Source organism: Leptidea sinapis, chromosome 44, assembly GCF_905404315.1.
Source record: "Leptidea sinapis chromosome 44, ilLepSina1.1, whole genome shotgun sequence".
NCBI lineage: Eukaryota > Metazoa > Arthropoda > Insecta > Lepidoptera > Pieridae > Leptidea > Leptidea sinapis.
The window spans coordinates 2,779,430-2,807,243 of record NC_066308.1 but is presented as its reverse complement, the minus strand read 5'-3'; the positions used below and the strand labels follow the sequence as shown (position 1 = coordinate 2,807,243).

Here is a 27,814-nt window from a genome sequence, read left to right as displayed (position 1 = left end):
ATATTTTTTAAAATATTTATATTTCACATGTAATATTGCTGTTTCTACTGTTTAGGAACTGTTTGAACCGGATTTGTCTTCGTCGGAGCTGTATGTTGGCCCTGCAAAATTAATTAAAGAGTTAATCAATTCAATACCTATAAACACTGGCATTTCGGAGTAGGTATATATGTCGTACGCACAGACTAATAAAAAATAAGGACTCCGTGTCACCTTACATACCAGTGTAGCACCAAAACAAGCCGATTATCGTGTAAATACAAAAACCCACGCAAACATTTACACTACTACAGGCGGATAGGCGGCCATTATGAGAATGGTCATCGTCTGTGACGGATTAGTTTGCGTCTCAATAAAATATTTTAAAAATGCCGTCCTGCGTTATGAAAAAGTGTAAAAACGATACTATATAAGTATTTGTGGCCATATATAATTATTTAAGGGAGAAAAAATTGTGTAACTAGTATCCCCCGTCACGGCGCGGAGGCCTTCTTTTTTTACTCGTCCGTGGTCGCTGGTATATTATCAAAGCCGTGATATTACAATTTCACTAGTGTTATTATAATTTACCGGTTGATTTTCAATCGACTTCATTTCTTACAATTTAACGGCCTGGTTTTAGTGACATTGTAATGTCACGGGTGCACTTAGTATAGACGTTAGTATATACCGAGATAGACGAACCCTGCGTGAAAGCGAGATAACTATCCTTACATAAAAACCTAGGTGTGAGTAAAGGACGGTATAGATGGAACCGTGTTGAAACAATTTAGTCTCCATTAGTCTCCTGTCAAATTGGAACTATTATGTAAAAATTTAAAATATTATGTCGCGTTCTGCATTAGATTGTGTTGTTACATAAACTTTATATATATTCATTTACATTAACTTTTTTGACTTACTCGTGTAAGGCATTACTTTTAAGTATTTGACGATTGAGTAGTTTGTTGCGTCACTTTACATATTATATTGCAATTCAAATGAGTAGTTTTTGATTTGATTTACTAAAAGATGTAACGGGAGGAAGTGGTAATTTTTACGAATGGCAACACCATTACATTCTGAGGAAAGAATGCGCCTCATGACAATTCTAATAAGCCTATGTCTGGGACATAGTTCTATAAAACAGTTCCAATGCGTTTCAAGTCCGATAGATAGATATCTACGAGGATATTACCATTGGTTAAAATTACTTTGTGAAAAGGGGTGCACTTAGGGGTTGATATCTATATTGGTTTTATGGTCAAAGTATTTATTTACTTAAGATACTAAATTAATCTATGACACTTGCTAAATAACTATAATTATTGGTTCTACTTGTGAGTACGCGGATCTCTACTATTAATTGGTTAAAATTGTTTTAACCAGTCCTGTAATGGTTATAGACAAATGGTTAATGGTAACTAGGCCCGGACCGATCAATGGTTACTCGCGTACTGCCTTACTCTTTAACACATGGTTATAAGTAATTAATAATATTATCTATTAAGCAATATTTGTAATATAATTCTGTTCGATGGATTTACTTCGAACACTTGGTTATTAGCTTAACTATTTTGTCGCCACATATAATATAATTATCTTCAAAAAGTTCAAACTGCCATAGAAATAGTTCTACGACTACTTTGGACCGTGTTTTCACGGGTACGAATCGGATTTGGATCTAAGAGCAAGACGGAAAGAAATCGGATGACGAAAGCCGGATCTAGGGCGTAAACTACCATAGAAATAGTTCTACGACTACTTCAGACCGTCTTTTCACGGGTACGGATCGGATTCGGATCGGACGTAGTGCGAGAGTCAACACGCAAACATGGTGTTTTTAGACAAGTTTCGTGGTGAAAGTATAGCATTTCGAGCTATGAACACTACTTAATCCTGTTACACATATCCTTAAGTCTTATTTGTAGGTTGCTAATGCTTGCTGTTGGTTGTAGTTAACACTGCCGAGCCTTTTTGAACTACCACTTTTCTTTGAAGTTAAACAAGTTTTTTGGCATAGCGTGACGCATTTTTTTGAAAAGTTATTCTTATAGCTTGTACTTTTTTGTGTAGGTTGATTTATTCAGATAAGTAGTGAATGACGAGGATTGTAAGCATATAAAATGTTTTCCACCCAAGAATTTCGAAAATATTGGCTTTGTTACATAGATGGCGGGCCGGCAGCCGTGAACTCATATCGCTCAAGGTCGCTGGCATTTAGTGTCGCCTTAAGTAAACTTTGCATGCTAATTTAAACTAGAGGAAGAGAAGGAACTACCATTAATGTAAGATCTAGAATTTATACCTTATTCGAAGTAATCAATAATATTCATTTCGTTACGATCGAGCCAAGAGAATGATTTAGCGACCAATAGGTCGCGAAAATAAAATTAGGGCGCGTGCACGCTATTAACAAATCTTAGTCTTATTTGTCCCTTGTGCGATATGGACGTGCTTTCCGTTTTCTCAACCTATATTTTACATGTTTGATCTAAACGAACCCGCCTTTTTTTACTGCAGCACATCAATTAATGCTACAGATTGAGAATGCTTTGGTTTGAAGTAAACACAGTTAATCAATTTGTAATGTTTTAAAGTGATAACCCTCACTTCTGGGATAAATGAACAAAGCACATAAGAATTTATCAACGATCCGTCACTCGAACGGTTGGCTCAATTAGTAAGAGCGCTCGCACGGACTGCGAGAGGTCGCGGGTTCGAGCCCCGTATCTTTCATAAAATTTTGTTTGAAGACATTTCATATTTTTTTCGATTTTTTATAAAAAATTATTAGTGGTTCAAATTAAAGTACTTAATGGCTTTTAATGATGATGATAGATACAATAATTATACAAAACAGATTAACTGAACACATACTAGGAGACAGAAGACGTGGAATAAAGATTGTCGTTTAGCATAAATTTATATTATTATTATTATTAAAAATTTACTTACTTTTTGTTTTATGGTGTCTACTTTTCGATTTCACTGGAAAATAATTTGATTGGTAAATTATTGAATAAAAGACAAGTCGACCAGTGAACGAGTGCTGCTTGTGGCGGGTGGACCTGTTATCCCTACTAATATTATAAATGTTAATGTAATGTTTGTTTGTTACGCTTTTACGCCGCAGCTACTATACAAATTTTGATGAAATTAATTGGTACAGTGATAGACGAGAGCTTGGGAAAGGACATACTACTTTTATCCCGAAAAACTCCATGGATCCCGTGGGATTTGTGAAAAACTGAAATTCACGTCGAGGAGCTGTAGCTATAGCAATAGTATGTTTAGTTTGCCATAGCAATCTTCCTCGAAATAAGATTCATATAATATGTTGGAAACGGGAGCGAAAACGGGAACCAGAACTGGAATAGGACATGAGATAATCCAAATAATTCCAAACTTACTTATTATTTTTAAAAACCCTTTATCTTCGCGGACGAAGTCGCGGGCATCAGCTAGCAGTTTATAAATATAAATACGCTTCTAAAATATTTTGATAAACATTCGCTTTTACAATTTAATTATATAAATTTTGAAATTGATCCCCAAAAAATTCAATTATTTTTTTACACATTGCCCATAGATTTATTTTAACGTATTTTAGAAAAAAATACTCATTAAAATCAAGTATATTTTGAGTTCATTGCAACTTTGTATTTATACACACAAACTTTCCCAAAATACCACATTTCAGACTGTGTGCCAATGCAGTCCATTCCATTCCAGTCAGACCATTGGTTGACTCTTACCAACATGTTTTATATGAAAGTATCGCGCAAATATTGCACTCATGTGTCCAGTATTTAAATTTTAAATACAGTTCGTAGTTTCGGCGTGAACATTCCAAAATAGCAGCGACAGGAATACAAAATGTGAGCAGTGGGAGTCATTGCTTGAATATTTTATTATATTTAAACCGCGCAGTAAATAGTGAATTAAGTAATTTTGTTTATCTACACCAATACTTTAAATCCTCTATTAAAGATTCTAAAACAGTTAGCTTGCCCTAATATCCAAACGGATGATGTAATGTTGTACTGAATTTCATAACAACCATCCTTTGTTTTTTTTTTCGATCCCTTCATGCGCAAAGAGTTTCAACAGACAGCCACATTCTTATTGCTCGAAGCGTGGTATCTGCATGAACATTTTCGTTTACGCGCGTTCCACACTACAACGTCGCGCGCCGTAAAAAAAGTAGGTTATTCGAATCCCCGCCATTTTTCTTCGATATTTTTATTTTTTACAAAAAATTTGTGATTCAAGTTTCGACAGCATACCGCCAGATATTGCAGTAATAATTGCACTATACAAAATGTAAATTACTACTAAAATAAATTATTCTGTCATTAATACTTAGTTTATTTGTATATAATCAGTAATGGATGATATTAGGTTACTACTAGGACTGGCTGTTTTAATGTTAGCAGTAAGCTTACTGTTTCAGAATCTTTTATAGAGGATTCATAATATTATGGGTGTACATAAAGTCTTGTATGCAACTCTTGATAATTAAGTATTAAAACACTCATGTGATACTATTATCAACCTCCATTCGTTTTTTAATACCCCTTATTACACAACAGTTGCATAAATAACTATAACTAACTAAATCACTAAAAATTTCGATTGGTTGTATTTACAAAACGTAAGAAAAGCATTGCCCATGCTTTCGTCTCACTCCCACACAAGCACTTAACGCCGTTTTACGACTGATATTTTCGACAAAGTTAATTTAAGTTACGTTACCCCAACATTACTTGGAGATCCGTAATTTTGCCCAACCACAACCCAACCCTTCCTTAACCTTAAATTATTGAGTAGTTGCGGAATAAATTAAAACTGAAATTTTGTAATTTCACGTTGGGGCTTTTATTTTTATTAAAGTTAATATAAGGATTACTTTCAATAATATGTTACTACTAGCTGCCCCAACAGACGCTATTCTATTTTTATGAATTTATCAATAATATATCAAAACATTTCGATAAATATGCTCCCTGTTGTTATAATGAAATTATTTTACAGCAGAACTGTCAAACCGTGCGTCAATAATTTCTCTCATAGAAAATAATATGTGCATACAAAACAAATATTGGAAATAAAAATAGTTATGGGTCCCAAATCGAAATAAAAGATATCTCAAGTTGGACTAAACTACTCTCCATGAAGTAATCCCCATTAAAATCCGTTCATTAGTTTAGGAGTCCATCGCGGACAAACAACGTGACACGTAATTTATATATTTTAAGAAGATATATCATTGCTTCTTACTACGTAGAACTATCGGGATTGTCTAAAATACTTGAAAAACAGCAAATATTTCGGAACAGTGACACGAAAAAAATTATTGTTTTTTTTTCTATTTTGATTCTCGACTCGTCGAATCACTAACCCTATTTTCTTTAGAGGTTTAATTACTAACATTGAAAGACGATACATTTCGAGCTATTCAAGTTGCAATAGGTCTTACAATAATTAAGTAGTAACTTACCCCTTTCAGCTCTTTTTGGACTTTTGAGTTCCTCGTAGTGTACGATAGGTTTACCTAAAGAATTACATTATTAACACATAATAAAATTAGTTAATAAAGAACATACAATTTTTTCTGTTTCCTTACTACGTACGGCTCAGACGCGGTTGGAGCGTGTGGTTATTACGAATGACTGGGAAAGAGGGAATGCTCGTCACGTGACACGTCCCTTGGCATCATGCGTCATGCACCAGCGGCTTCCTGGTTGCTTGCTCGACCTCGTATGATAGGTAGGTGATGTGATGTATTTTTATGATAGGAACGAGATGAACAGGACGTTCAGCTGAAGGTAATTGATACGCCCTGCCCATTACAGTGCAGGGCCGCTCAGGATTCTTGAAAAAACCCAAAAATTCTGAGTGGCACTACAATTGCGCTCGTCTCCTTGAGACATAAGATGTTAAGTCTCATTTGACGAGTAACTTCACTAGCTACGGCGCCCCTCAGATCGAAACACAGTAATGTTTACACATTACGTCAGAAAGAAGTCGGTTTTTTTAAACGTTGTTTTTTGTTATGTATTATACTGTGTTTATATTAGTGAATATCTTGTTGGCGGAATTTAATAAATAAATATAGGCCTGACCGCCCTTAAAGTTTATTCTCTGTTTTTTATAATTACATCTAACTTTTGGCAGCTCAATATGACTGGAACTTTGAGCCACAATACTGGTTCACCCTACTTACCATTGTTATCAACTGAAAAGAAAAGGCAAGTGTGAGATTTAGATACTTAATGAATAATTTAAAATAAACTCATTAACTTTGATGGCTTTGTAACGACAAGAGTTATCACCAATCATCAATTGAGAGGTCTGATTCAGTCGCACCTTCTGTTCAAATATATCTGTCACGGGTAATTGAAAGATATTTGTCAATCGTAAGTTTATGAAAATCGTGAAAGACAAATTCTAATTCGTTCTTAGAGCATTATAACAAAATAAATGTTTATATTATCTCGCCTGGATTGCTAGAAATTTTCATTAAAATTATATACCAGTGGGAGGTACCTTTGCACAGAAAGTCGGCTAGATTGTGGGTACCAAAACGGCGCCTATTTCTGTCGTGAAGCAGTAATGTGTAATGTTAGGTAGTCTAGTTATAACACCTATATATTTGCAATACAAATAATTTAGTCAATGATATTTCATAACATGAGACAAATCATACATTGAGTGGGCGCGAGGTGTTTTATTTATGTGCTCCAAAAACCTATTTTTTTTTATGTAAATAAGAGACGAGGCGATCAAGACGTTCAGCTGATGGTAATAATTGAAATGTCCTACCCATTACAATGCAGTGCCGCTTAGGATTCTTGAAAAACCCAAAAATTCGAGTAGCACTTCAATTGCGCTCGTCACCTTGAGACATAAGATGTGGGGTCTCATTTTCCCAGTAATTTCACTAACTGCGGCGCCATTCAGACCGCAACACAGTAATGCTTACACATTACTGCTTCACGGCATAAATAGGAGCCGTTGTGGTACCTATAATGTAGCCGGCATCCTGTGGAACCTCCTACTGGTAAATATATACATACTGGTCATTCTCAAGATTCACGTAGTTAGTCTCAGATTTTACTAATAATGTAACACGTCATATAGCATAACCATAATAATATTACCTACCATCAACGTCTAAAATTTTTACGTCATATCGCATCTCGATAGCTGAAACAATGAACAAAAATTGAACAAAATAAAAGTACATTATTGTAAAGGCCGGGAAATAGACTTTTTTTTTATGGAATAGGAGGACAAACGAGCGTACGGGTCACCTGTTGTTAAGTGATCACCGCCGCCCACAATCTCTTGCAACACCAGAGGAATCACAGGAGCGTTGCAAGGTGAACGCGCTTTTTTTGAAGGTACCCATGTCGTATCGTCCCGGAAACACCGCACAAGGAAGCTCATTCCACAGCTTTGTAGTACGTGGAAGAAAGCTCCTTGAAAACCGCACTGTGGAGGACCGCCACACATCCAGATGGTGGGGATGATATCCTAACTTGTGGCGTGTCGTGCGAAGGTGGTATTCGGCGGCAGGAATCAGGTGAAACAGCTCTTCGGAACACTCCCCGTGATAAATGCGGTAGAAGACACACAATGAAGCGACGTCTCTACGCAACGCCAAGTGATCCAGCCGTTCACAGAGCACTGTGTCCCCGACAATTCGAGCTGCTCTGCGTTGCACGCGGTCAAATGGATCGAGCTGATACTGGGGTGCACCAGACCAGAGATGACAGCAATACTCCATGTGTGGCCGGACCTGCGCTTTGTAGAGCGCTAGTATGTGGGCCGGCTTGAAGTATTGCCGTGCTCTATTAATGACGCCCAGTTTCTTTGAAGCCAATTTGGCTTTGCCTTCCAGATGACCATGAAATTGGCAATCGCTCGAGATTTCGGGACCCAGTATTCCGATACTAGGCAAGGCTTTGAGGGAAGTGTTGTCGAAGAGCGGTGATACGACAAATGGGGTTTTTTTAGTGGTAAACGCGCAAACTTGAGTCTTTTGGGGGTTAAATTGGACAAGGTTCAATAGACTTCACTAAATACGAGATAGGCAATTGCCATTTCCCGCCGAGGCATATATAGTGCTTTTCTCAAAAGAATGCAGGGAAATAAAACACACTTTTTATATTATACATTAAATTTAATTTACCTTTGTCGCTAAATATATCATCTGGAGCTTTAATTAAAAATTGCTTCATGTTTTCGCCAGTAAAAATTTTCGATTTCTTGCTTTTGAATCCGTTCGACAGTCGTTTAAGAAAAGGAGTTAAATTCCTATAATTTTTCAAGTTAATGCCGTTTGTATGTATGTAACGGTGGATAAAGAAGAAGTGAAGGTAGATGACGCGAATACGAAACAACCTCTTGTGCGGTATTTCCGGGACAATACGACATGGCTACCTTAAAAAAAGCGCGTGCACCTTTATTGATAATTGAATCCAAATTATATCGATAGACTATCGATAGTATCGATATTTTCGATACACAGCAATACTATAGTATAATTGAACCTAAATATTCAATGTTATATCGATAGCCCTATAGATATTATAGATGATTTCCGCGCTTATAATAAATCTTATATCGATAGTTCGACAACAGCAGCCCGCACACACCACGCTACGATGGCCCAGTAGCACATTGCAGCGCGGCCGCGCGGCCTGTTGCGTGAAAAATAGCGGGAGCCCGGTAGGTGCGGCGAAAATATCTCGCTCCACCCAGACAATCAAGGCCGTTGGTAGATACAGCACCCTTAACCTCTGATATGCCTACACGTCGCGCGCGCCCGCAGAAGCCACCTTCTGAGTTGTTTTGGCGCCAAACCCGGCGCCGGCCACTTGTGACGCTATATCCACTTGTGTTTACATAGTCGAGGTATCCGTATATGGTATATGTTACGGGTTGCTAGATAAAGAAGCTTGGTTATTGTAATTGCAAAAACGTGATTTATGATAGATTCGTGCTGTGATATCGCCGCTCTTTCAGAGTTGTACGAGAAATTGTGATTATTTTGCTAAACGTGTTAAAATAAAAATTAACAACAGGTACGCTCGTTTGTCCTCCTTTTCCATCAAAAAGTAAATAAAGTAAAACTGAAAGGAAGGAAAAGGAAAAAAGGGAAGGAAGAGCTCACAACGTCACAGAATCTTTATCCCTACTTTGTGATGAAATTTTTGGATTAGTTGAGCCCAAATTCAATACTCAATTCTATTTGTGTATTTGGATTAGTACGAATTTCATTTTTTATCCCTTATTTATGAAAATAAGGGACGTTCAGCTGATGGTAATTGATAACCCCAAAAATTCTGAGCGGCACTACAGTTGCGCTCGCCGCCTGCAGAAATAAGATTTCATTAGCTACGGCGCCCTTCAGACCGAAACACAATATATTTACACACTATTGCTTCATTAAAGAAATAGAAATAGGCGCTGTTGTCGTACCCATAATCTAGCCTGCATCCTGTGCAAGGGAGTCCCCATTGGTTTTTACCATAAAAAAAAAAAGACTTTTGTCTTTTTTTTTATGATAATAAGGGACGAGACGAGCAGGACGTTCAGCTGATGGTAATTGAAACGCCATGCCCATTAAAATGCAGTGCCGCTCAGGATTCTCAAAAAACCCATAAATTCTGAGCGGCACTACAGTTGCGCTCGTTACCTTGAGACATAAGATGTTAAGCCTCATTTGCCCAGTAATTTCAGTAGCTACGGCACCCTTCAGACCGAAACACAGTAATGCTTACACATTACTGCTTCACGGCAGAAATAGGCGCCGTTGTGGTACCCATAATCTAGCCGGCTTCCTGTGCAAAGGAGCCACCCACTGGTATAATTATAGTCATTTAAAATATTCTTAGTTTCGAGCTCGGAAAATATACCTGACTAGCGAGTCAATTACAGAATTCGGATTCGAAAAAAAATATTTGGTCTCGCAAAATTCACTATTCTCAGATTTAGTGACCTACCGCACACTTTTAGAAATTTCTATTCGGTTATTTGCTACCTCCAAAGGGGATCTTCGTTTTAGATACATTCAATTCGATTCAATTCCGCACTTAAAAATATCATACAAGTCGTAAAAAATACCAATTTGTAAAATTAAGTTAAATAACGATATATGCACCAATCTTACAACTGATAACTGGATGTAACAGTGTGTATAGTTGATGTGTCCCAAAAGTGTCCACCAGGAGCATTATAAAGTTTTTTAATTCCGCCAACCAGCGTGGGTCGGCACTTTCTGAAAAAAAAATCAAACTTCAGTTACTCTAATAAAAACAAATCTTACAAGTAGGTATATTTAGAATACTATGATTACATTAAATTAAAACTATCATTCAGGGGACGTGTACCAAGAATACTGGCAGCATTTCCGCGTTGGATAGCTAGGCTGATCCGTTGAGCGAAATAGCTGTCACCGCTTGGGTTTCCAGTAGCCTTATTGAGGCATGAAGATAGTACCTACCTTGTACATTCTCCGCGCCTCTGGGCCCCACGGGCCAAGTGTCTCGGCGCCTAACAGTACAAAGATGTAAGACTAAGATATAAGAAAAATATAAGAATAAAGAAAGATATATAAGATTTGCTGCCAGTATTCTTGTTACACTTCCCCGTATTGACAGTTTTCTTTATGGATTAGGAAGACAAACCAGCGTACGGGTCACCTGGTGTTAAGTGATCACCGCCGCCCACAATCTCTTCCAACACCACAGGAGCGTTGCCGGCCTTTAAGGAAGGTGTAAGCGCTTTTTTTGAGGGTACCTATGTCGTATCGTCCCGTAAACATCGCGCAAGGAAGCTCATTCCACAGCTTTGTAGAACCAGGAAGAAAGCTCCTTGAAAACCGCACTGTGGAGGACCGCCACACATCCAGATGGTGGGGATGATATCTTAACTTGTGGCGTGTCGTGCGAAGGTGGAATTCGGCGGCACGAATCAGGTTAAACATCTCGTCGGAACACTCCCCGTGATAAATGCGGTACAAGACACACAATCTCTACGCAACGTCAAGTGATCCAGCCTTTCACAGAGCACTGGCACCCAACAATTCGAGCTGCTCTACGGTGCACGCGGTCAAATGGATCGAGCTGATACTGAGGTGCGCCTGACCAGAGATGACAGCAATACTCCATGTGTGGCCGGACCTGCGCTTTTTAGAGCGCTAATTTCAGCTGTTTTCACAGCATAATGGCTTATGGTTTTCTTCTCTTGGACAACTAGGCAGACATTAATACCATTTAATTTTACAAGACAGGGCTGTAAGAGCTATATATATAGATACAAACTCGGACCTTGAGCATCCCTAAGAGAGAAATTCAAAGAAATTGGAACTCTTAATAGATCTAGTGTATCGTCACAATTTTTATGAGAAAACCTATTTTATTGTATGAGTATGTTTGTGTGTGTGTGTATAATGTAATATAAACACCAGACAAACACATAATCTTGTGTTGCAACAAATCGCCTCCACAAAATTAGTCATTCTTTTATGGGACGATGTATAACGTTTTTATACTAAATTCCCAAATGTTTAGACTCGCCAAACTCTGGCACGAGACTAATTGAGTCTCTGACATCATCTCCTGAGGATGTCTCGTGTAGAGGTGAAACACGATTTGTTTAAAGACAAATATTGGTATTATTACTTTAATTAAATTTTAATTACGAAATTAACACTTAAGAAAACTCAAAACATTTGGATGATTATGGATTTCCGCAAAGTAACGACTACTTCAATAAATTTTAATAAATTCCCATTTTATATAAAACAATTCTCAATCACTGAGTTTAAAACAATTGCAAAAGCCTGGAATTAAGTCGAAATAGTATATAAGTAAAGCGATGATATTTCCAAATAAATTTATTAGTTTTTACGGCAATATAACATTTTTTGATTTGATTAGATTAGATTTGCATTGACAAGAATCTTCATAGATGTACGAAGCTAATTCGATTTCTTTAAAACAGCTTGCGAATTTCTCTAACCCCAATACTCTCGTAAATTTTCTCTGCAATAGGCTATTCTTCAATTAAATTCTAAAATATATTCTAAAATGATCGTAAAGATTCCAATACTGACATTTTTATTTCTTCAAAATAATTCCACTTTATGCTAAGAAAAATTGTATTAAATTTAAATGATAAATAGTCGAGCCAAAAAGGGAGCCGCCATGATCGTGACGTCATAATAGCATAAACATAGAAACGACAAATGTGCGGTGCAATTCTTATTTTTCTAAAATAAAATAACTTTCCATAGTCCGTATCATTGGTGTGTTGTTAAAATCAAATTGTCTCTGCTATAGTGAGTTTCTTTGAAAATATAAATAATTTTTATAAGTTTTTATAGTAAATTATTATTGTATTCGTATTTGTAATGGCAAAAACACTATAAATAACATACTTTCAAAATTAAATTTTGAAAAATGAAACTGACCTATTGAGGAAAAACTCATTTAAGAATATTTGCCGCAACTTACTGTCGTTTGATGAGATAGCTCGGATTATCGGATTATTTTCTTCGTGTTCAACTTCTGCGTGACCTGAATAAAATGCGCTGATTATAAATATTAGCTTAGATAATTTATACGTTTAGCAAGACTGTGAACACGTCGAAAAAAATAGAGGTGAACTGTTGGCCTCTATTTTCAGCGAGTGTAGGACGAAGTTGTCATGCACACTAAAGTAACGCACCTGGCCTGTTGCTATTTACTGCCGTATAAATTGTCAATGAATGTTAGTTTATAACAATTTTCATAATGCAAGTAAATCTCATACAGTTCTCTTAAAACTGGAAACATTCTGATATCAAAAGTTGTAGTGAAGCATCATTAGTTACTCATCACTGAAATAAATAACCCACCGACAAACATATTTTATTACAAATAAATAATTTAAACATGGCTCAGACACGTGTTTTGTAAGACAGTGATCTAACTATAACAACGTCAGTGACCTAACAATAACGATATCTAAAATGGAGTTCATCTTGTTCTATTACACAACAGTGTTTGGCTTGTGTTTAACTAAAACGTCGTTAAGCACAGCATAAAACTTAAGTGTACAGGAACAATTAAAGGAATGGAACGCAATATTTGACAGCTGTCATCTATCTGTCATCATATAGCTGTCATCCTATCTGTCATCATAATATAATCTAAATCTTCCTTGTGAATATGATCTATCCGTTAGACACACCTTAGACAAGCTTCGACTCTTGTTTAAATATAAGCAATGTCTAAAGATTGATGAACGCTAAACAACAGAAATTGAATTGAATTGAAAAACCAACACGTATTTGTATTAAGTAGAACATTATTAAAACAACTGTTCAACACATTTTTAACTTTTTGAAGTTATACTTCTTTAGGCGCGTAACACAAAAATAACAGGTTGAATTTGGTTCCTAAAGTTTTCTGACGTTTACGTCATTCGTTATTTTTTTTGGTTTCTTCGTGTATTTTTAGGACAGGCAAACGGTGCAAGCCCATACAGCCATATTCATTATTTAATAATTAATTGTCAAAGTTATCTTTGCAAGATTTTTAAAATTTTGTTCTTTCCAAAAACGTAAAATAGCACGAGGAATAAATCATTTTAATGATTTTTGCTTCGTTAGGCCAAAGAAGTATAGCTTCTTGCGTGCATACATAAGCACAAACACTATTTCTTATAAAAATAAATATTTTATTAAAATTGCAATTAGTTTTGAATATGTGTGGTTCAGGTAGTATCTTATCCCCAGGAAAGAGGGGATGGGAGAGTGTGATCCCTATGTCAATGTGTGAACATACTACTTACCCAGTTTGTTAACTGTATCGGAAATTAAGACAAAATATAAGTTACAGATCCTTAATATTTCCAATATTATATTTTTTAAATATTGTATTTTTTATTTTCAATATTTATAGTTTTTTAAGTAGGTTGTAGTAACCAATCCCTGATAGTTATCACGGACGAGTAAAAAAAGAAGGACTTCGCGCCGTGATATTAGCAAGTGAAGCACCGTTATGCTAGTGTGTGTGCGGTTACGGGGGATACTAGTTACACAATTTTTTCGCCCTTAAATAATCATATGTGGCCACAAATACTTATATAGTATCGTTTTTACACTTTTTCACATCGTACGATGGTATTTTTAAAATATTTTATTGAGACGCAAACTGAACTGTCACAGCCGATGACAATTCTCATAATGGCCGCCAATCGGCCTGTAGTAGTGTAAGTGTGTGCGTGGGACTATGCATTCACATTTTACACGTTAATCGGCTTGTTTCGGTGCTACACTGTTATGTAAGGTGACACGGAGTCCTTATTTTTTTACTAGTCCGTGATAACTATAACCATAGTTTATAATAGTCCTATTTTGGGGGCTCCGTACAGTAAAGCTAAAACACGCAAAGCCCAAGACCGTCCGTTATCTTTCTGTCAAAAGCTATATTATTAAACTATACACTAAAACCTTTCTTTTGCAAAATTATTTCAAAAGTATATGGTGTGATAGCTTGTATAACGGTGCAAAACCCTTCTGTCTGGATGAATGGAAAGTATGGCTACAGGTTTTATTTCTTGTTTTATGACTATGGGCCTCATGGCCACCAATGGAGAGAGCTTTGTTCGGAGTGTACCAACGAGATCGAATTTGAAATGGAACCAAAGTTACTAGCAGCTAGCAGGCACATAGACCTAAAGACAGATGGCTGTTGGGGCAGTAAAGTCCTCAAATAGCGACCACGTACCGTAAGACGTCGTATTGGTAGGCACCCCACAATATGGAGGTTGGATGAGGCCAGCGCAGGACCGATCGTTATGGAGATCTTTGGGGATGGCCTTGATCCTTTTGAAGTGAGTGAAATGAAGGTTGTATAACAATATCATTAGATTGAGTAGCTTAAATAGCTTTTTTTAGCAAAAATTTTTACAGCTTTTAAGAAGGTAAGTGTCCTTTATAGGCTGTAAGCGCGACGGATAGATTACACTATATTATGTGGACTACCACTGCCTACTAAGGCAGCAAGAATATACGTATGGTTTATAACTCACCCTTAACACGCAGCCTTAAGTTGTGTTGTTTTTCAATATCTGCAAAGTTAATTTCAGAATTAATTTGTGATCAGCTCCTGAGCACACGATATGGGTTGGGGTGGAACTCTAATAGAACAGGTGAAAAACATTATTAATATTCTCATAAACTGAAATATTTCGTCACGTAATAAGTGATAAAGTACAAAGCTACCAAGGTTTAACATTTTATGTCTCGTTTTGAAGAAGGAAAAATTAAGTTTACACGTTGTGTTTGAAATTAAGATAAAAATATACCTCAATCTCAAGGATGTCTCCACTTAATTCGTAAAACACACGAAATTATACGAGCTTTCGCAACAGAGAGTCCTCTGTTGCGAAAGCGATAATAGATAGAAAACAGTCGTTTTACATAATCTATTTTGATGATGAAAATACGATGTTCACCAAAGAAATTATTATATATTTAATAAAAATAGTTCAAAAAAACTAAAAAACACGCTTTGGTTCAAATATAATGGTTGAAAATTAAAATGAACATCAATTCCTGCCTTAACGACGATAGATGAAAAAATTATATAAAAATTATCAAAAATCTTATTTTGTGAACTGAAAAATGGAATAATTTTATCAAATTAATATATTGTCGTCGGTCCTCGATAAATCTACGAAGTTTTAACAAAATCTGGCCGTTAAAAGTGGATCAAAATCTCGCCCAAATAAGTCGGTTACAAACAAACATACATACAGGTGAAGCTAATAAAAAGCGTGTAAAAAGAAGCATATAATAGGCTGTATTCTTAGATTATTTATACGTCTAGATAGACTATGACAGCTGTGAAAACGTCGTAAAATATAAAATTCAGAACTAACTTCTATTTAGAGCAATTCACGCACACTAACACAAAGTGTCATACAAATCGCGAGTGTAAGACGTAGCTTGTCACGCACACTAAACTAATATTCCTGGCCTGTTTTTATCGGTTGTCTAACAGCAAACGGCTCTATCTAGACGCATGAATTACCTAAGGCTGTAATACTGGCAACACCAGATTAAAGAATAATCATCGAGTGAAACTTTAACGGCCTTACAAATAAACTTGGTATAAAGTTATACCTGAGAATAAACCTAGAATATGCAAAATGTTGACTATATCCCTGAAAACACCGTCAATACAATGAAAACACTGAAGTTTTCCGAATGTCAAACAGCCTTGCAAATACACGCGGGAAACGTTATAATACGTCCTTATAAGCCAATCGCAAAATGCCTATTTGTAAACATTTAGCATATTCTTTGTTTATGCTCAGGTATAACTTTATGACGATTTTATTTATAAGGCCCTTAACATTATGCTGCCTGCTTACATACCATTTATTTAATTTAATTTAATATTGACACACACATATTATCTTGCCCCAAACTAGGCATAGCCTGTACTATGGGTACAAGACAACGATATATTTAATACAATATACGTACTTAAACATACATAAATACATATAAACATCCATGACTCGGAAACAAACAGAAGGCATGTGGGTACACCCCCCTTCACCATAGTCTCAACCAAATAAGACGTCCCAGGCACGTCACGGTAGATCCTGATGACGACATCACCATCGCGAACGCGGCACACACACAAACACCGACACAGACACGCACACACCGCCTTCGCAGGCGTAGGCGCGGTCAACCGCCGCAAACCACTGGCACTCGTCACTCTGACGATGGCCAGCGGCCCGCAACCTAGACACACCACACATTCTTTTGATACCCGACGAGGCGTTAGACCTCGTCCTTTAAGCGTTTGACTCCACTCACTCTCACTCACGGACTGACTGACGGACTGACATACACCACCTACACAATCACAAACACACTCCACAAACATACATGCACACAAACATTTACACTACTTACATACATACAAATATAACAGAACACACTCGCCGGCGAGTTGTTGTTGCGTAGTCTTTGCGGCCTCCACGGCCCATGTCCTATGTCGCTGTAAAAGAATGGCTAATAGCATAGAGGAGGTTTTAGTCGGTATGGGGTGTCCGCTTACGCGGACACTCGAGTCCGACATATTACGCCCCGTTTCGGGGCGTAAATACGTAACTGCATTTCCTCCTCCCAAAAAAAAAAAAAAACCTACCGGGATTCGAACCCGGGACCTTCAGCTAGTAGTCAGGGTCACTAACCATTCGGCTATATGGGTCGTCGTATATATGATTTGTTTGTTTGAAAATTAAACAAGTTTTCACTACAAAAAATAGTACTAAGCTAATGACACAAAATTTTAAGGTTAATCGAAGTACTGTATTGTAGATGAATGCTTGTACTCTTTATAATAACTTTAGTAATGAAACTTCTAGCCGACACATAAAATTTGGTCTCGAAACAAAATGGCGGCTAATATTTATGAAAGAACTATCCGACATTTTGTATTCTTAAAACGGCTGTAAAATTTAGTGTCGAAACAAAATGGCGGTTAATATTTACTAATGAAAGTACTAGCCGACATTTTATATTATTAAAACAACTGTAAAATTTAGTATCGAAACAAAATGGCGGCGAATATTTTCTAATGAAAGAACTAGGTGACATTTTGTATTCTTAAAACATCTGTAAAATTTGGTGTCGAATCAAAATGGCGGCTTATATTTTTACAAAGCTAAAACTGAATTGTGTACAAAATGTTTGTCCAATTTATTCCAGTGAGAAATAGTACCAATTTCAAGCTTTTATACCACTACGTTTTCGTTACAATGGTTAAACAAAGTCATTTGGGTTTTCACGCTATCTGAATAAAATTCGACAGTGTTCGTGTTTGTTGGAGAATCGAGTTTAAATTTTCATATTTTATCATAATATTAGGTAAGTATGAAATTGTCGATTTTTACTGAAAAAAATAAATTCGTTTTTTTTTAATTTAGCATAATATGTATTTAATCAAAATAATTATCATTATTATCTATATATTGCTGCCATCTAAACGAAAGGTCATTTATGCCTTTGCGATAGAATTGTGGTGATGTAGATTCGACAAACTGTGTGAAAGTATTTTCAGCAGCCTCCTGATAAGAAACCTTTTTATCACGTAGAAAATTGTCCAAATTACGAAAAAAAATGGTAATCCGTTGGAGCAAGGTCTGGCGAATACGGAGGGTGACGAATGGATTCTAATTGCAGTTCCTGTAGAGTTAAAACGGTTGAGATATTAGATTAATTCTATTTATTATACTCTCCGCCAGACCAGAGATGACAGCGATACTCCATATGTGGCCAGACCTGCGCTTTGTAGAACGTTAGAATGTGGGCCGGATTGATGTACTGCAGTGATCTATTATGCCGCCCAGCTTCTTCAAAGCCAGTTTGACTTTGCTTTCCAAATGACTATAATATAATGATATATTATAGTATATATAATATAGACTATAATATATAATGATAAACTATATATATAACTATAATATATAAATGATATATTATAGTATATATAATATAGACTATAAATATCATGTTATATTCATTGTGAAAAGAAATATAGACCCGCATTCAAAACCTCGTAGTTAACAGTATTTCATTCATTTAATCTTTATCCATATAATTGGTAGTTTACTTTACCAACTCAAACGTTTGGAATTTGTTTTCTATAGAAAAGAGCTGGCGAGAAACGTTGGAAAAGTGTAGAGGTAAATGGATAGCACTTTTAAAATACGCTTTTGAGCCAAAGCATTTAATCTTGGCGCATCTTCCTTTAAATGCTATTTGACTGAGTATGTATTATACGCAAAACATGAAAGCGCATTCTTATCTTTAAGCATGATATATTAAATACGATAAGCTACGTAATTATATTATTTTTAACCATCCCTATTAATGGAGTGTTCACTTCAAATATACTTACTAGGGATTATTTTTAATTTATTAGTGGAGAAAGAAAGAGCGACAAATTTCAGAATGTACAGAATTTATTAATTACATTCTCAGAATTAGTTTCACACAGCAATATTTAAAATTTTGAATTTTTGAATAAGTTAGGTTAAATATTTTAAAAAGTTGGGTCCTAGCCGGTTATTCGGTGGCAACACTTAGGAAATAAAAGCATAATGTTCTTTGACAAATAAGTAACGTAAATTATATTCAATACTTTAATAAAATGGATTGGAATTGTGCTACTAATAGATGAAACGTGATCGCATTCGACTTCTTCGTATGTCCGGTAGCATTCTTGCAAGTGGAAACGAAAAGCGACGGTATAATTATATAAAAACTGACAACGGCAACTATAGGCACACCGTTTATCTAAGTCCTCGCCTGCGGGGTACAGGGGCGCGGGGGTAGGACGACAAAGGGGACTGAGACAGGTGCGGGCGGCGGGCGAATTTTTGTAATCGCTAATTTCACCAAGCGCCCCCGCCGCCAGAACAGAACAGTAAACAGTAAACAGAACGCGTGTCGGCGATTGCCTAATTGATATGTTAACGAACCACGCTGACTGCGCGTGGTTTACACCCCCTCAACTTTGAGCGCAATGACGGCTTCTGGTTTGTTCTGTATTCTGAGGTCTAGGGTTGGTACATACAAAACGATCGTGATTGCGCGGTGCAGCTAATACTCGGACAGCGACCAGTCTCGGCGGCGTACGGCGTGGCACTCAATAGTTTTAATAATAATAATAATAAATCATTTTATTTAAGGCTACCTTGTCTTCTCCACCGGGTACTGAACAATGTCGGACGCCTTGGTGGTGTGGTGAAAGCGACATACGTAGATATACGTCGCTGGGATTACGGGACGCAGTAGCTGGTTCTGTCCTATCGGTGCTGTGCCACATTGATTATGACTAGGAGGCCTCCTCTTCTTCCGCTCCACCTTAATGAAGCCATCCATCCACCAGCAACCTGGTGACGTTGACATGGTCGAAAGTTACGGGTGGTAACTTGTTCAAGTTCCTTGCCACGAAAGACGGCCCGTCGTCAGGATCAGTCATTTCAGGAGATTTATCATATCCTGAAGACTTCTCTCTCCCCTTTCATCCCTCCTGCGGGACGGGATATGGTCTGATTTTATCAAAACCTCGTACAGGAGCGACTTTGTGTTAATGATCTCCTCGCTCTTAAAATTTGATGCACAGATCTGAATGATACTGATTTTGTCCATAGTATGAATTGCGTGCTGAAGGAATGCCAACAATTCATTGGCATTTCATATGAGTTTTTCGGAACTCATAGTCATAATAGCGTGCAGATCGCGAATATAAATTATATTCGTAAGTTCAGTGAGCATGTACGTTACCGAGCGCGCTCGGAACTGAACTACTACTGTTTTGTCTTCCCAAGATTGCTTAGCGGCCGTGTAAATCGTTTATATGTGTGCATGCGCCGATTCGGACGCTCTCATAAGATAAATAATAGCTTTAAGGGTAAATGTATACACTTTTATAATAAAGTTCTAGCCACTGTTCAGGCATTATCTATAAATAAATTTAATGTTTTATTAAATAATGGCTCTGTCGTAAATCCTATTACTCCACAGCTGAATATCTAATTGACCGGACTAGATTATGATTATTTTATAGCAATAGCAATGACAGTACAATATTTAACATTTCTTTAAAAAAAGAGCGCAAAAAAAACTGGTAGAGTTTCTTGCGCCGCTTCTTCTCTCTCAGAGCGCAATTTGCTTCCGAAGCGGTAGTGGTGTTAGAAATGACATCAAAAAAATTCTAAAGGAATCAATTTTGAGAAAATATATACCTTTTATGCCTAGTATGGAGTTAAAGTTCTATTACTGTGGTGGTGGCGGTCACTTCATCATCACCATCGTTTATTACAAGAAAAATATAATGTGACCCCAATGTTGGTCTCAATTCGACATCGGCTTATGAATAGTTGCAATCACGGACTAGTAAAAAATTAAGGACTCCGTGTCACCTTACATAACAGTGTAGCACCAAGATAAGCTGATTAACGTGTAAATACATAGCCCCACGCACACACTTACACTACTACAGGCCGATAGGCGGCCATTAGGAGAATTGTCATCGTCTGTGACAGATCAGTTTGCGTCTCAATAAAATATTTTAAAAATGCCATCGTGCGTTGTGAAAAAGTGTAAAAACGATACTATATAAGTATTTGTGGCCATATATGATTATTTAAGCGAGAAAAAATTGTGTAACTAGTATCCCCCGTAACCGCACACATACTAGCATAACGATGCTTCACTTGCTAATATCACGGCGCGGAGTCCTTCTTATTTTACTCGTCCGTGAGTTGCAAATATATAAAACTCGAAATTACCTTCCACATATTTTTCTATGAAAGGTTTCGCTTCTTTAAATCCTTGTTCACTCACTGCATTCGCTATTTGTTTCTTCAAACCAGACACCCATAGTGGCACGTCGGTAGATAAGTTGTTCTTCACTATTGAACAAAGAATATATATAAGTATTATAAGAAATAATTAATTGTTTTGACTTCGTTTTGTCGCTGATCTCTAAACTATCAGGGCTTATAGGTTACTAATAATTGTACTTGGAATCGAGTTTTGACTTTAGAGCGCTTGACTCTGTCACTCGAAATCAAAACAGTGTAAAACAATAAAATAAAGACATTCAAACTATAATTGGAACGAAGTTCTTTATCGCGCGTTTCGAAAGGGGGCTAGGCGGAAAAAATTAAGACCAAAAGTTTTAAGTAACGACACTTTTTGCTAAAATTGTAAGCCGTGCGGCGTTATTAAATATATTATAATAATTATTACTTATGGGATATAAATAATTATATATATAGGTATATTAATACAATGTATTAATACTAAAGCTTTCATCATTAATATTACTATAATAATTTCACTTATAAATAATATTATATATTTAGATTTAGTTAATATTAACTAAATATAAACATATACAAAAATATATTATAAAATTATCACACGAACTAGTAAAAAAATAAGGACTCCGTGTCACCTTACATAACAGTGTAGCACCAAAACAAGCCGATTAACGTGTAAATACATAGACCCACGCACACACTTACACTACTACAAGCCGATAGGCGGCCATTATGAGAATTGTCATCGTCTGTGACAGATCAGTTTGCGTCGTCGTTTTATTCGTCTGTGCATTATCATAGTATTTAATTACAATAATTCTTGTATATAAGTAATTTTTATTGTTTTATTATAATTAATTATTATTAATGATTGTTTATAATATAGGTGCCCTATAATTTATATAATATTAAATATATATTACAATTCCTTCACTAATTAATCGAAAGGAACTTCAGTCCATCCGGGTGTCCCTTGACACCTCTCAAGTTTTTGTTATTCTTCTATGGAAGAGGACTTCATACGGCCTCTAATATGCTTTAATGACACAAATAACTATAACACATATTATTATTATATAATTACACACATAAATATTAGGGTTCCGTAGCCAATTGGCAAAAAACGGAACCCTTATAGATTCGTCATATCTGTCTGTCTGTCCGTGTATGTCACGGCCACCTTTTTCCAAAACTATACTGTTGAAACTTGGTAAGTAGATGTATTCTGTGAACTGCATTAACATTTTCACATAAAAATAGAAAATATACAATAAATTATGGGGTTCCTCATACTTAGAACTGAAACTCACAATTTTTTTTTTCATCAAACCCATATGTGTCTGATAGCTATGGATAGGTCTTCAAAAATGATGATTCTAATAACATTTTTTTCTAAACTGAATAGTTTGCGCGAGAGACACTTCCAAAGTAGTAAAATGTGCGTAGTAAATTTTGTCTGTTTCTCCGTTTACCTTTTCGGACGTCCGAGCAAATCGCAAAAGTACTATACTATCCCTATTAATATTACAAATGTGAATGTAAGTTTGTTTGTTACGCTTTTACGCCGGAGCTACTGAAACGATTTTGATGGCATGATGAAAGGACATAGGCTTCATTTTATCCCGCAGGAATTGTGAAAAACTGTAATTCTCGTCGATTTGCTATAACTATACCAATAGAAGGTTTACTTTGCCATAGAATATATTATCTTACTCGAAATAAGATTCATATAATATGTTGGGAACGGGAGCGGAAATTGGAACCGGAACTGGAATAAGACATGAGATAATATTCATATCTGAACTTGCTTATTATTTTTAAAAACCCTTTATCTACGCGGACAAAGTCGCGGGCATCAGCTAGTATTTAATATAGATTACATCTTATCATGCTAGCAGTAATTGTATTATTACTGCTACGTCCAAAGTCGCGGGCTGGAACTAGTTTGAAATAATAATATTTAATACTTAATAATATAAGAATCTTACGATTGCTTGGACTTTCTTCATCTTGGGTTCTCAGAATCTGCTTAGTGGTATTATTTATACCTGTAAAAAAATTACGGGTTGAACTTTTTCATACCACGACGTCTATCGATTTTAGGTTGACGTCAAATCAAGTCGGAAATTGAATCGCAAACTCTTTTAGTTCGTATATTCATTCGTACCATGAGGTAATATTTCAACCTAAACTATAGCTTATGTGTCAAAGTGAGCGATTCAAAAAAGTTGCTACTTGCTTAGCGGAATGTAAATAGAATAGAATCGATGAAAGGAGAATAATTTTGGACTTTTTTGTAAAACAAAATACTGAAAATAAATACCGAAAATGAAATTACTAAAGATGAGGCAGTAAGGCCCCTGGCTATAGCCTGTCCGCAAGAACGAATTAAAAAATATCCATATTGTTTAAATCATAAATTTACACGGCGGCCATGTTGGATTAAACAATGATCCCAAATTCGTTCTCTGCACCCTCAAGAACTTCGGATACGATAGCCATAATGTTGAAATCATAATCTTGCGCGGCGGCCATCTTGGATTTAAAAAAAAATACGTTTACAAGACGTAATGCGACAGAATTGACATCTAAACGAATACATCAACCAATAGCGTGTAATTTCTCTCGATCTCCCTTACTGTCTCTCTCAATCTTCCCACCTCGCGCCCCATGGCACTGTGCATGATGCGGCATTCGCTCTATCCCACTCTCTCGATATTTCTCAATCGCTTGCTTCCTAGTCTCGCTGCATGCCTATGTGCTTATTGCTTCGTTCGCCCTTTCTCACTCTGTCTCGATCGGTCTCTTGTTTTTTTTTAATTTTACCGTCATGCGCCTAAAGAAGTTTCACTTCAAAAATGTACTCTGTGCTCCTGTCAAATCAAACATTATTGGGGGTGCGTTCATAACTTGTTTAATGAGATTATTTTTAGGAAAACCTAAGCAAACTTTAATTTTAATTTGTGATTCAAAGAACTATATATATTTATATTACTATTATTTAATAAGTACTTAAAAGGGTGTTATGGTGTATAGTTTGACGCTATAAAGTGCCACACCACAGACAATTATTTATTTCGTTCATTCTCCATAAGCGATTCAAACGCCGTTCAGTTATAGGCACTTCATGGTACGAATCTTAGCGATTCAGTTTAGACACCTAAACCGAACTGCATCGGAATTGAATCGCTAATTAAAAGTTGATGGTAAGCCTTCTTATCTGCGACCCCCCCCCCCCCCCTCTTATATGTATATATTATAATATGTGTGTATTTATTTACTTTAGTTTTAAGTTTAGATTAAATTCTAGTCATAGAAATAAGTTTCTGAGACTTACATATATACGGCTTAATTGTGAATTTCTATAATAAGTAGATAAGTAATTTTGTACACATTCTAATAGCAAATACAGAAATTTGATTTTTTTAACATTTATTTTTGGTAAATCAAATAGGTAGAAACTCGGGCCAAATATAGTTATATCAAGAAGTGTACATAATTTAAATACCTAACCGTACCTCGTTTTATACTTGTTTATAAATTTGTTTTGTTTATAAGTTTGAATGAATGTAGTTAAAAATATTTTCTTGTTTACTCACCTGAAGTATTGTGTGTGTACCCAAAAACACCACCCAGAGTAAGAAATCCCTATAAGACAAAAAAATAATATTCTCTTTAGACATTCGATATTATAATTTAAAATTATTAGCTGATTTGATAGATATTGATTATTCAGATAACCACACTTGTTCAAAATGCGATTCTCACCCTTCATTTGAGAGTGAGCTCATTTAGTTTGTTTCATACAAAACTTTCTAGACCAATCATTGTATAATTTGTTATTTGCAAGAAAGTTCTTTGGAAAGGGCATTTGGTGTGATAATATCTTGATTTGGGGGATAGTAGAATCTGTCAAATCGAGCTAAATACAGGTGGTACTCTCAAATTGCCAACTGCCTCTTATGAATAATAATTATAATATCTGGATGACCGAGCCTTGCTCGGATTTTTAAGAATGTACGAAACTTGAACAAAATAAAGCTAATAGGACATCTGGATTCGAACTGGGGTCTTCTGCTTTCCGGATCTCACGATGTCCCATCTGAGCTATGATGAAGAGTCTTCTATTCTAGTGGCAAAATTTACCTTTGACTTCTAATGTTATTGTAGCTGTTTCTCATCAAAACACGAATAAAACGACATTTTTTTAAAATTGAAACCTATATGGAGTTATCGCCCCCAAAACTACCTGTATACTAAATTTCATTAAAATCGTTGGAGCCGTTTCCGCGATTCAGATTATATATATACAAGAATTGCCCGTTTTAAGGAATAAGACACCTTTCCTTCATTCCTTTTACAATTCTTGCATAGACATAGTATCTTTTTAAATACGCCAGTAATCTTCTTAATACGACTAAATCATTTTTTGTATAATTTAATTATTTAACATAAAGCTTTAAAAACAAATAAAAACCAACCAAAAAAGAGTTCTCAAAAGGATAGAATTTATTTATTTTTAACCGACTTCAAAAAGCAGGGGGTTATCAATTCGATCGGATTTTTTTTTAATGTATGTACACCGATTACTCTGAGATTTATGATCCGATTTTTATTACTTCGATGCAGAATAGATAAAAATTTTACATAGTTTGGCCCAATAGTTTTCATTTAATGAACATTTTTGTGTTCCTCGATGATATAATTGTTTTTTGTGTACGGCTTTTTAAGGAGTTTTCATTCAGGTTGATTATATATTGCTATAAATATTAACTGACACTAAAATGTAAAAAATAAAAAAAAACTACGTTTAACAAAACCGACTTCAAAAACTGAAAAGTATCAAATAACTAAAAAAAAAATTTAATACACCTTTACCTTTAATATTAATAAAATACTATTATTTGTATGTGCTACATATTGATAGCTTTGAATTCGGTGCCAAGCCAAATATAATATAACAGTAAGTACCTACACTCGCCACGCGTGACTTTGAGCGGGATAGCTTTGTCTAGAACAAAATAACCCAAGCGGACAGACACGCGTTGCCAGACAACCTTAATAATTACAGTAAGTAAGCTATTAATAATATTAAGTTTTATTTAGTTTAGGGCTTGGCACCGACTTAAAACCTATCAATACGTAGCACATATAGGTTTTATTAATATTAAAGGTAGGATGAATTAAATTAATTTATTAGTTATTTGATACTTTTCAGTATTTGAAGTCGGTTTTTTTAAACGTATTTTTTTTTATTTCTTTTACAAAATATTTACAAATTGCGAGGACACGAAATCCTTCGTGTCCCAGACCGACTAGATCTTCCCCGGTTCTTGAATAACCCGCCAATTTTATAAAGACCTAATAATTAAACCAGCATTCCTCCTAAAGCAGTGAGCATCAGTGACTTTTTCCAACATTCAGATTAAAAGCGACAGTACTTCATTTTGGTTATGTTAACCTGTTATTGAATGGACAACATGCTTTTCTGCCTAGGCTGAATTTTGCACAAATAAATACCTAAAATATAAATTATTAACGTGCTTACCGTTATAAACAAGTTTCGACAAAACATTTTAATTTCTGATTATAATTTCACAAGCAATTACGTTCGGATTAATTTTTAATAGGTTGTTGCTCGTAGCGAGAGCGCGATGATAAAGTAATTTTATATTTAAATTATTTCTTGGATTAAAAATGGATTCTTTTGTGAATTGTAACTCCTTAATTATTATTTAGCAGATATAATGAATAACTATAAGATATTAGGAGTTAAAGTATGAAACTGCCGTTTTATTGTAATAGGTACTTCAAACTGACATAGAAGTTTCATGGTTTGAGATTTTTAAGTGAAACTTTTTTTACATGGCACCTATGTAGTTCTTTAAAAAAATGTGTTACATTCGATTAAGATTGATGCTTCGAAAATTCGAGTGATTTTAGAATACGAGCTCCGACGCGGAACTAACGCAGCAGAAATAGCTCGCAATATCAATGTTTCGTTTGGAGAGAGGACTGATGATGAGATAATAATATTATTATCTCATTCTAATACTAACACTATTTTTTTTTTTTTATGGAATAGGAGGACAAACGAGCGTACGGGTCACCTGGTGTTAAGTGATCACCGCCGCCCACACTCTCCTGCAACACCAGAGGAATCACAAGAGCGTTGCCGGCCTTTAAGGAAGGTGTACGCGCTTTTCTTGAAGGTACCTATGTCGTATCGTCCCGGAAACACCGCACAAGGAAGCTCATTCCACAGCTTCGTGGTACGAGGAAGAAAGCTCCTTGAAAACCGCACTGTGGAGGACCGCCACACATCCAGATGGTGGGGATGATATCGTAACTTGTGGCGTGTCGTGCGAAGGTGAAATTCGGCGGCAGGAATCAGGTTGAACAGCTCTTCGGAACA

At 35.9% G+C, this 27,814-nt stretch overlaps 1 protein-coding gene across 5 annotated transcripts; it reads right to left on the bottom strand.

The window, feature by feature from the left end:
* LOC126977183 (uncharacterized) lies at positions 1-27,044 on the bottom strand. 5 transcript variants are annotated; one of them, XM_050825899.1, is made up of 13 exons: positions 26,948-27,044; positions 24,999-25,047; positions 23,388-23,447; positions 21,364-21,486; positions 15,073-15,111; positions 13,831-13,842; positions 12,510-12,572; positions 10,163-10,270; positions 7,150-7,191; positions 6,209-6,220; positions 5,483-5,536; positions 2,938-2,970; positions 1-101 (listed from the first exon to the last, which is right to left on the bottom strand). In XM_050825899.1, exons 1-13 carry the CDS (start codon positions 26,972-26,974, stop codon positions 52-54), a joined length of 672 nt encoding a protein of 223 aa, XP_050681856.1. In that variant the 5' UTR covers positions 26,975-27,044; the 3' UTR covers positions 1-51. The 5 variants fall into 5 exon arrangements, with proteins under 5 accessions (XP_050681856.1, XP_050681858.1, XP_050681857.1 ...); XM_050825901.1 differs by lacking the exon at positions 7,150-7,191; XM_050825900.1 differs by lacking the exon at positions 13,831-13,842.
* Between the last annotated feature and the right edge of the window lie 770 nt (positions 27,045-27,814).